Source organism: Gymnodraco acuticeps, unplaced genomic scaffold (genome assembly GCF_902827175.1).
Source record: "Gymnodraco acuticeps unplaced genomic scaffold, fGymAcu1.1, whole genome shotgun sequence".
NCBI lineage: Eukaryota > Metazoa > Chordata > Actinopteri > Perciformes > Bathydraconidae > Gymnodraco > Gymnodraco acuticeps.
The window spans coordinates 1,031,555-1,043,469 of NW_022990311.1; the positions used below are offsets into that span (position 1 = coordinate 1,031,555).

Consider the following 11,915-nt stretch of genomic DNA (forward strand, 5'->3'; position numbering starts at 1 on the left):
TAAAGCAAGCGTCGCTCTGCCAAAGAAAGGTAACGTGGAGAGGCATTATCGGAGTGTTCACAAGGCATAGCAGCGACTTCCCTCCGAGTAGCGAGTTGAGAAAGAGAAAGGTCATGTATTATTGCTACACAAATATTATCTCGCAATCTTAGTGTCGCCAACTCGTTTCTAACATGCAAAAAGACAAACAAATGTCGGTGTATTTTCGATCTTTCCAATCGAGACGAGATCTCTCCCCCGTCTGTGCGCGAGGGGGCGGGGCAGTTTACACACACGCGGCTGCTACATGCAGAAACACACGGAGGAGATGGCGGAGAGAAGCGCTCCAAGGTGTGGTTAAATGTTACCCGTCTTGAGGTGGACAATGCTCCTTGCCAAGAGTGTTCAGCATGTGAGGGCGGTAACACGAGCAATGTGTCTAAACATTTAGCAAAAGTGCACCACATCCAGACGGAGGAATGCACCGGGTTCAACTGTCTTTCTAGCAGCTCTGCAGCCCCATCCACGAGTAACGTTTCCACGTCAGGTGTTATGTATGCTAGCAGCAACACACGCAGTTAACTCAATGATTCAAACATGGGTTAATGATTATAGGAAACTGAGTTACTCTTTATTTTGTTAAAGTTTCAGCTATTCTGTTTACAGTTCTGTCATCAGATTATTTAATACGATTTGTTAAAACATTGTTGTTTCTTTTGATGTGAAATATTATTTATTTAATTTAAATAAAAAGCAATGTTAGTTTTGTTCACAATTTGTTAATTTAATAATATATGTATTTTGAATCAAGTATTCATCTTTATTGTCTTCATTGTTAGTTTCCACATGCCTAAAACAACCTCAAGCTAAATCTAAAAGTTGATGGCTAAACAAGAGGGTTTGAGAAATTGTGCAAGGCATACAGTAATAGTCTGAATAGTCGATTAGTCGTTTCATTAATCGATAGATTAATCGATTATCAAATTAGTCGTTTGTTGCAGCCCTATTATCCCATGTATAAATAAAACGTGTTATTCAGCAACCCTTGCAATTTGGGATTTTATTTTTGGTTGGTAGACCTCGGTGAGCTGGTCATTTCAAAAGTAGCTCACCAGCCCAAAAAGTGTGGGCACCCCTGATATAGATGAATGCGACGAAGCAATTCATGCAGTTTTATTATTTTTACGTTGAAATGACAAGTGCAACAGGTGAAGATGAAGTTGTTGCGGAATTGTTGTGAGTACCCTTTTCAAGACGACAATTCAGAGAAAAGACCTTCTCTTTATAAACTTACACTACAGTAAATGTATTCTAACTTTGGATCAATATCTTGGTGTCAAAACAGAAAGCTCAGACTAGAATTCAAAGAAAGTGATGGTGATTTCAGTCTCTGCTTAAATAGAAATGACTTATATCTTTATATATAACGCTCTGACTGCCTTTATCACTTTATCACTGCCTTTAGAACCTTTATCAAACATGCATTGCAGAAGCATTCTATTCTGCTTTTATGAAGCTGGTATTTATTTAAAAAATTGCCTGACCAACATGACCTTCTTGCTTTATAATTATTTAACAGATTGAAAAAACAAACTGACAAAAAACGTCTCTCCAAAGAATCCCTCACTCTTTGATTGTGAAAGACTGACACCATAACCTGATGCCAAGTGTTCATTTTCCTGTGTTAAAGGTGGAATTTGCCCTTTTAAGCCCTAATGTACCTAGGTTTTATTTGCCATTCAATACATGTGGCAGTTCAACCTGCCTGCAAGAGCCGCCGAGCATGAGAGGTTTTATTAATGTGGTTACACAGGAGTAATTGAGTGTTCTGTGGTCTACAGTAAATACCGTTTTACACATTTTTCGAGCCTGACAAAGCCACCTTATTGGTATTTTATAACATACGGAATATCCCATGATTGTTATGAATTATAATCTAATTATAAAAAACATATATATTAGTGTTCTGCCACCTCTATGGTTAACAATTACTTGAGATAAGTCACAAACATATTTTGCTTATAGCCTGGTTACAGAGCTAAGATTCCAGTTTTTCAGTAACAAAAAAGTTACTGGACTCTATGGGTACTACTCTCATCAATGATACGCGAGTGTTCACACACTGAAGTTGTATAAACGTAGCCGGCCAATCAGGGCGAGCCAGCTGAACCTGTATATAACCTGCTGACTGTCATCCTACACCAGGGGTAGGCAAGTAAGTTTGGCCGTGGGCCAATTTTTTGCTGAGCCGCAAGATGGCGGGCCAGAACATAATCAAAGCCTAATTCAAGGAATTGATTTTGGTAAGAGGGTGCAGCGCCCCTGTTCCCCGGTTCAGAAAAAACTCTGATATCGCTGATAAGCCTCCCCATCAACACCCTGATGCGCAGTCAGATCCGCTGATTGGTTCACTGATGATATAGGCGCCCAATCCAGAGCCTCTGGCTAGACCCGCCCAAAGGGAGGCTCGTCCTCTCTTTCAGTCCCAAAGCCAGGGCTATTATCTGTATTTTAACTGACTTATCTTTTAAATTGAGGTGTATTTATTGTTCTCTTCAAAGTTTATTTTTCTCTGAAATGTTAGGGAGGATGGTCCTCCTCAATGGACGAGCCTCCACTGAGTAAAGTAGAGTTATTAACTAGCAGTGTTATTTAACATGCTTTTATTCTGATAAGTATTGTCAAGTTCTCTGGGTTTTTGGCATTTATTTGAGTGTTTGCCCACATTTGAGAGGCTTGAGGGACAACTGGAATCCTTGTTCCTTTTCTTTATTTCAACTTTTCAAGGACACATTAGGATTCTTTCAGGTTGAAAACCTTTAAAAAATACCAAAGGACAAAATAAATCAATTACAGCAGTTTTGCTTTGCAATTTCATATATTATAACCTAAATTAATCAGTAACCAAGTATTTTACTCAAACTCAATGTATTTAATAGTTAAATAAGTACTTTAATTGACCTGGTTCCCCCCAACCACACATTTGCCATATGTGACCCGCTCTATCGAAATCAGTCGAAAGTCGCAACGGCTCATTTCAAAATAAAAACATTTGCGTAAAACATAGTTTTTCGGGGATCGGGGTGTTTTTGTTTGATTTTAAATAAACAAAGTCTTGGCTTTCAGAATATGACATTTTTATTTCCAAAATCACACGATAAATACATGTTTGAAGCTTGTAAAGGGAAGATGACAGCTCTCCCTCGCCACTCTGCTCTTCCACAGCGCCGCTTCCCCTCCCTCCGCTGACATTATGTATGTAAGCGGATATGTCGGGACAGAATTTATTTTACCGGACAAATTTGAAACTTACCGGTCATGTTTCAATAATAATAATAAGAATTGTGTAGCAGAGTTTCCGTTAGCAGGTAATCACCGGACTAGGACCGGATATGCTGATGTTTAAAACTCAGATAATGGGGCTCATTTTTATATTGCTTCAGTTTATAATCGTTACAGATCAAAAAATTCAGATTCATTTTTCAATAAATGATTCCACAAACAACATAATTATTACATTCAAACAAACTACTTGTAGTAGATGAAGTACATTATTCAAAAGTTTACATTAACTTTTAATAATAACACGGGAGAAACGGATGCTCTCTTTTCCCTCTCCCTCCCTCTCTCTCCTGACAGCCCGTCAGTTTCTCATGCAGCTCGCTAAGCAGTGGGCGGGGCTTCAGGTGATCATGCAGATCTGCGTGTCTCCATCAGACTCAGCAGCTGATCTAATCTTTCTCTCGGGTCCGGTTACACTTCACTCGCGTTTATGTCCATATCGATCAGATCCAGCTCTCCTGATCGGCCTTTATAGAGAGCACCGATCAAACTATTAAGAGTGAATATCGGCCGATAATGACCGGCGGCCGATAATGACCGGTGGCCGATAATGACCGGCGGCCGATCTATCGGCGGCTAACGGAAACCCTGATGTGCGACTGTCTATGTTGTAAAAAAATAAAAAATAATAATAATCAAAATAATATTTTATTTTTGATTCTCAAAATTACGGGCCAAATATTATTGCTGGCGGGCCAACAATGGCCCGCGGGCCGCCTGTTGCCGACCCATGTCCTACACCCTCTTCAGCGAGCGTCATGGGAAAAACAGGGCTAGGTAGAGGGCTCCGCCTGTGCTTATAGAATTACAATACGTAACCCACCGTTCTATCTCACACAGGCTCCGCCCTCTACTGGACTCTATGGGTACAGTGGGTGGAGCCCCGATGGATAAACGCCCTGTCGTCCCACAACATCGACCCACCACACTGCCCTTGACCGGCCCTTGGTTAACAGCCATCGCACCCTAACTTCCTATCACCCGGTTGTGACCGTGGAGAAGTCGGGGCTGCAGCTTACTTGGCTGGGTAGAGCCTAATTGGTTTGAATAAGCCCATAGCTCTACCCTGCAGGTGCCAGCGCAAGTGACTACACACTGCGCACCACGTTTCCCAGGTCCCTAAGGAGCATGGGAAAACGTAAGTGTACTATGTCCTCCACACTCACACGCTTATCTCGTGTAGTGTGTGCACGGATCCTAGTGGGGAGAGTCTTCCAGCCCTGTATGGGGCTTACTGCGCACCACGTTTCCCAGGTCCCTAATGCTGGGTTCACACCGGACGCGATGCGATGTTTGGGGGCGGCGCGATTACATGTAAAGTCAATGCAGGGACGCGGACAGACGCGAATTCGCTCCGACGGCGAGCATGAAGCGGTGGACGCAAATTCCGCGGCGCGATTGAAGGGGGCCGCGACAAACGCTTGAGTAAAAATGTTTCAACTCGAGCGTCATATTCGCGTGACGCGATCTTGCGGTAGCCAATCAGCGGTGAGGATCTCAGCCTGCCGTCACTGACGTTAGCTGTTAGCAGTTAGCACACAGAGCTCACAACTCCTCATATCTGTTCAGAAACAGGACAAAAGTTAAACAAGTACAAACCACAGTGTCATGTCGTGTCTCCGCACAACCTGATATTCTTCTTCCACAAAGGTGAACACTGCTTTCAATTCTTCTGTACGTTTTGCAGATGAGGAAAAGTGACTGAATGTTTTGTTCACTACTAGCTCAATGTCAATGTTCAACCTGTCTCCAGCATGCTTTGCACTGTTGTGCACTATGTGGGCCATACAGTTAGCCTTAATGATGCCACTGTTGTCTGCTTTTAGCTTCTGGAAAACTGAATTGTTTCTCCCGTAATTTACACTTGCGTTGTCCGCAGTGTATGCTGAAATCATGTCAGGTTGCAGACCATTTTCTTCTAGCTTGCTTGTAATCTGGCGGTGTATGGTAGCAGCTGACTCATCACTATCCTCATAGAAGTCAAGGATCTTGCTTTTCAAACCCAACTCTGGGGTCCAATATCTCAGACAGTGGGAAGAGTTTTTTAGTGCCATGATTTGAAGCATCTGAAGCCACTGGTGTCTTTAACTCTGTCAAACAACTCTCCACAGAGGCAGGGGCAAGCACATCTGTTATTATGGACGCTGCTTTTGTACGACCACATGACATTTTCTTTGCTATCTCAGAGTCTGGAAAAAAGGTCGGCGCTAGCTTGTTACCACAGTCATTTGACCGGTATGATTGGGAGTGTTGCACTGTATGGTAAACACTGGTTATTTCTGCTGCTGTTACCTTGTCTGAGTGGCCATCATGTTTTGGTTTGAGTAGGAATGTCTCCATAGAGTGGGATGTCTCTTTTAGAGCGACACGTTTCTTGTGAGAATCACATTCTCTGTGTCTTTTGACGTCGTATTCACCGCCATGTGAAATTGAAAAAGTACTCTTGCAAAGATTGCAAAAAACTCTCTGAGAGTCGCCCTGCACTGGCTTCCCAGTCTTCGTTGTATGTGCATCTTCTTTTCTTCTTAGCTGTAGTTTCAGTTTCCTCCATTTTCCATAACCTGCTGCGTCGCATGTGTTATTGACTTTCATTGTTCGTTGTTTGGCGGGGCCGCGGGGGGGGGGTGTGTCAGTGTGTGAGTGAGTTACTCTCATTGGTTAACACTTGACTATGAGGGGCCGTTAGGGACATTATTCAGAAATACCGTTCACATACACTTGTGAAACACTCTCACACACACATGAAATCCAAAGTTATTCACATTTACATGTGAAACACTCTCACACACACATATGAAATGCTCTCATATACACATGAAACGCTCTCACACACACATGAAACACTCTCACACACACATGAAACACTCTCACACACACATGAAACGCTCTCACACACACATGTGAAACGCTCTCATACACACATGTGAAACGCTCTCATATACGCATGTGAAATGCTCTCACACACACATGTGAAACGCTCTCACACACACATGTGAAATGCTCTCTCACACACACATGAAACGCTCTCACACACACATGTGAAACGCTCTCACACACACATGTGAAACGCTCTCACACACACATGTGAAACGCTCTCATATACACATGTGAAACGCTCTCATATACACATGTGAAACGCTGAGTTCAGTATTGAATTAATTTGCTTTTCAGTTAAAAAAGGAAGGCCTTCCTGTCACATGAAGGAAACAGGAAGACTTCACTTTATGAATAGCATGACATTGCTAACATTTCAAAGAGCCCTTCTTAAACCAAAATGAATTTTCATCTGTTCCTCATTCTCGTTGTGTTTCAAGTACAAACTTTATTTTTTGCGGTGGAAGGAAATTAAGAGGATGTTTTACGTTTTTTTACTAGTGCTTTGCAATGCATTGAGTCACTGCAAACAGAAGAATCCAACAACTTTGATCAGGAGAGGCTGTATAGAATGCTTGATGACCACACAAGGACTCTATTTGCATATCTTAATGTTTCGAGGCAGGGTGAGGATAATACGGATGTCAGTAACCTTCTAGGATCCTTGTATAGATGTTTTCGCAACTTACTGCATGCACAGGAGACCAGACGGAGAACCACTGATGTGACAATCAATCTAATACCCCCAACGTCATTGCGGGGCCATGCAGGTCGACCCCAATACAGGATAACCGCTGAACAAATTTCCCACTGTGCTTCAATTGGTATGACATGGTCAAGAATTGCATCATGCTTTGGAATTAGTCGGAGAACCCTATTTAGACACAGGCAAACTCTGGGAGTTGAGCCATTAAGCTATGCAGTATTGTCAAATCAAGACCTGGACAGCATTGTGACAAACATACTACAGAACACACCAAATGCAGGGGAAGCATGTGTACTTGGAAGCCTGAGATCACGTGGCCTAAGAATTCAGCGCTGGCGGGTCAGACAAAGCCTGCATCAAGTGGATCCCATTGGGCGGTCTTTTAGACGTTGACATGCTATAAGACGAAGGGTCTACAGTGTTCAGGTCCCCAATCAATTGTGGTAAGTTGACTTGTAAACTGCTCAAATGTGCAGGTTTTAAGTACATGCTTACTTTAATGTATTGTATTTCTCCCAACAGGCATTTTGACGGCAACCACAAGCTGGTTAGGTGGCGGATGGTCTTTCATGGCTGTGTTGATGGCTTTAGCAGGACTATTGTGTACTTACGGTGCTTGTCTAACAACATGGCTTCAAGTGTCTTGTCATTATTTTTAGAAGCAGTAGAGAACTTTGGTTTGCCTTTAAGGGTCAGATGTGATCACGGTATGGAAAATATACGTGTTGCCCGTTTTATGTTGGAAAGAAGAGGATTAAACAGTCGTAGTGTTATTACAGGTGTTTCAGTACACAACCAAATAATTGAGAGACTATGGGCAGAACTAAATAGAGTTGTATCAAGACACTATGCAAACATTTTTACCTTCATGGAGGACCAAGGTATACTGGATTCATTAAATGAACTTCATCTTTTTTGTCTACATTACATCTATTTACCAAGACTCGAAAGCGCAGTAACAGAATTTGTCAACCAGTGGAACAACCATGGCCTTTCCACACAAGGGGGGCAGACACCTCTTCAGTTGTGGCATTCAGGTGTCATACACAATGTAGGAATTCATCCAGTTATAAATGACATTTTTGATGTCGACAACTTTTACGGTACTGATGAAGAGGGGCCATTACCTGAACTGCAAACAAATAACAACGTAATAATTCCAGACATCGATGTTACCTTAAATGAGACAATCATGAACAATATACAAGTTAATCCACTAGAAAATGATGGTAACCATGGCATTGATGTTTTCTGTTCACTTTTGCAATATTTTCAGTGAAGTCATTTTCAGGGCTCGACATTAACGACTGCCCGATGGCCCGGGGCCATCTAGTATTTAGCTCGGGCAATGAAGCCTCACCTGCTGGTTGCCCGATCGGGCAATCTATTATGCCAGTATCATGCAGCTCGCGGATCCAGTAATGAGTGACCCGACAGTAAAACTAAACATATCTATAACTAGTTTAGGTAGTTTGAGAGGTCATTAAAATAGCTACGTGTGATATTCTAACCTGAAGTGTGTGTTTTGTTCCGCTCACCGCTGCATGTGATCATGCAGAGCTGCGTGTCCACTCGTCAGCCTGCTCAGCTGATCTCTCTCTCCCGTCAGATTAGACTTCACTCGCGTTTATGTCCATATCGATCAGATCCAGCTAGTTCTAGCTAATGATATGACTACCTGCTTATTAAAAGACACCTACACAATAAGTGTCGCTATGCAACTGGGTGAGGTCACAAAGTATAGCGCAGCATTATGCATTTGTTTACATGCCCACCGGAACCCCGAGGCATTACAAACAGATCAACGCACAATCAACCCATACAGGACATCTATTTCTCTACATTACGTGTTAGACATTAGAATTGACTATTCTTGTCTGTCACATAAGTGGCGCAACTGAAGCGGTATTGTGCTAAAGGGAAATAATTTTGACCGGACATTTTGACCGAAGAGATTTAGATTTGCCGGCTAATGGGAACTATGACGTCGCCATTTTGTGTGCTTCGCGGATGCGCTCGGCTCCTCTCGACTGCTGCTCGGGTCTGCTCGGTCAGCTTCCGGATGAGGAGGCATTCGTTCGACCAACTTACAGTAGATAACATTACAAACATTTTTAACAGGGTTCATACTAGTGTAAATAATGTTTGTTTTGGCATTAATAACTGAATGTAATGTTTTCTACTTTTTTACATCTGATGAAGGCATTTGCCTTCATCAGATGGAAAGTGTCTTGACCAACAACTTAAGTGTTTCTTATAGCTATGCAGGGCATGCAGGCGAGCACACACAAACAAGAACAAACAAACAAGTGAAATGAAGAATAAAATTGAAATTGTACAATATAATATTGTGGTGGTTCATCTTATAATTCAGTCTAGAGAATGCACCAGACAGCATCTAAGACCTGCAAAAATCTAAATTTTCTAGGGGGACGGAGGCCCCCCAAACCCTTCGTGCCATTTTGTCCGCGCGCATTTTTCAGGGCAATCTCTATTGGGCTCAGGGCCATCTGTAAATTAGCTTAGATGGCCCACAGGGCCATCTCCCAAAATCCTTAATGTCATGCACTGATTTTGTAGATATCTTGTTTTGAAACAATAAATTAACATAAATAAACATTTGTTCAAAACTATGAAAAGGAGTTCATATCATTTCTTGTGCTCATTTTGCAAGAAAAGTAAGTACTGAATTATTAATGTTTGGAAGGTTTTTATTTTAAACATACCCACACATACACCAACTGTCTCCTGAGTGTTTCTTTTTATAGAAGCAAAACTTTATAACTTTCATCACTTTTAGGACAATTAACTCTCCTCATCCCATCCATTTGTTAAGGGACTTTCAATAATGTTACTACAGTAGTAATGTTTTTTCCCCTCAACAACACTAAACCAATTGCAGAGAAAACAAACAATCAAACCAACACCTTTCCTAACACAATCACCTGAATTCAAAATCAGCAACCTCTGATTTATTCATGACCTGCCAAACCCATATGTGTTCCCTAAAGCAAAATCAAACTTGTCTTTAAAGACTCCGTATGACTCATGTAGTGGCAACCTGATGCAGTTGACACATGTGTTGGCAATAGGAAACAATGGGGTTGAGGCAAAGTCATCCTCTCCATTGTGAATGAATTCGACCGAAGGTGTAGGGGAAAAGCCGATGGGTGGCACCACAGTTGCTCCTGTTGTGAAGGCCAATATTTTCTGTACTTTGGTTGGCCCTTCTTCTTCTATAAAAAAAAGAAAACACTATTTAGGGACCAATTAATCTGCATATTAAACTATTTTAAAGTAATAATACTCAAATGTAAATACAGACAATATTTTACTTGTTGTATAAACTGATAGTTACCTTCTGCATCCTGGAGATAGTCTCTCCAGTAGGTTACAACCCTCTCTTCTGCAGTTCTCTTGTTGCTCCCTTCTGGAGAGAGTTGAATGATGAAGAGATTGTCCATCTGGTCAGCACTGAGAAGATGTTCCTCGTAGCAGAACAACGGCTTAAAGCTGTCAGGATGTTTTCTGACTGCATCAAGTACACCAAGTGTCTTCATGCCTTCACAGAATCTGTGCACATTGCATGGGAAACATTTTAGTAATTTTGCAGAATTTAAATAAAGTTTCTTTTTAACTTATTATTTGACAATGTGTGTCCTTAAAAGTTTTAGCGAATTTAATCCTACACCATGTTGGTCAATTATTCAAATTGCCTATTCTGAATAACCTGACTAAATAATCAACACTGAATACCTTTGAAATGGACCTTGGACCCTGTGGACAACCTGAAACATCACTATGTCCTTAACCAGCAGCTCCCTGTCACTGTCTGAATGCACTGGCCTTAGACATCCTGCATTTGCCAGGTAGTCAAGTAGAGGTGCCATCGACTCCTCAAGCTCCTCAGCTGTTGTACTTTCAGATACCTAGCATCACAAGGAGTATCACGGTGGCTTGTTATGGAGGCTACTTATTATTATTCTTATATTCTTATAATTTATTTGTAAAAAAAATAGACAGAGGTCTGCAAGATGACATGATGCTGTCGGATCCCTAAACAGCTCATAGCTATGCACAGTTTTTCTTTCACATTGTTTATAAATGTGATAGAAAATATAATTGGCTGATTACACTTGTCTGTTAAATTATGGAATTCCAACTACAACACATGGAAAGTGAACATTCAGCAAAAGACTAGAGAGGACCCAAACTCTTTAACTTGCAACTGACCTTTCTGACTTTCTTAAGGAGTTCTGGATCAGCAATTTCCTCAAGAGCTGGATTGGCTGAACCCTTTACAAGTAGTGAGAAGATGGTTGGTGATAGGAAGTTTGGTGGAGGACCGCCATGCACCAAACTTACTGCAATTGCTCTTCCAGCTAAGTAGTACCGGTCCTCTCGTAGAGCTGCAAAACAATAATTAAAAAGAAAAATGTATATTGATAAATAAGTAAAGAATCCCTGCTACATAAAATCTTGGATTTTATTGTTATTTTAACTAAATTGTCAATCAATTTGAAAGTTGAATGTAAAGTCACCATACAATATAATACTATGCACAACAATGTTCCTTTATTAATAAAAAAAAAACCAAGTGATTACCAGTACTGTCAAGAGCCAGGCTTTTGCAGTTTTCCTTCCCCTCAAACATTGGAGATCTTGCGATGGTCTCCATCAGTAGCCGTAAGTACTCCCTCCTCGGCCCTCCTAAATCAATTCCTTCTTCCTGTCTCCCCATGTCATCAGAAAACTTGACATAAATGATCGAAGTGGGGTCATAGGATAGCCTTTGAAATCCCCGTGCGGCTCCCTCCCAGACAGCTGACCGATTAATATTAAATGTGCACTGTCGATTCGAATTAATTTTGCTTGAGAGTTCCAGCAGTATTTCTTTAGTAGGGACCTTTTCTGCACTATGAAGACAACAAAATTATTAAAAACATGGTTATATCACAATAACCCACATTCTGCTAATGTAAGCACCTACAAATAATTAAATATGAATTGTTAA

At 41.3% G+C, this 11,915-nt stretch overlaps 1 protein-coding gene across 1 annotated transcript; it reads right to left on the reverse strand.

The window, feature by feature from the left end:
* Positions 1–9,877: 9,877 nt before the first annotated feature.
* LOC117550386 (G2/M phase-specific E3 ubiquitin-protein ligase-like) lies at positions 9,878–11,642 on the reverse strand. Its single transcript, XM_034222820.1, has 5 exons — positions 11,507–11,642; positions 11,135–11,310; positions 10,658–10,830; positions 10,260–10,474; positions 9,878–10,137 (listed from the first exon to the last, which is right to left on the reverse strand). The coding sequence occupies exons 1-5, from the start codon at positions 11,640–11,642 to the stop codon at positions 9,878–9,880; spliced, it is 960 nt and encodes a 319-aa protein (XP_034078711.1).
* Positions 11,643–11,915: the final 273 nt, after the last annotated feature.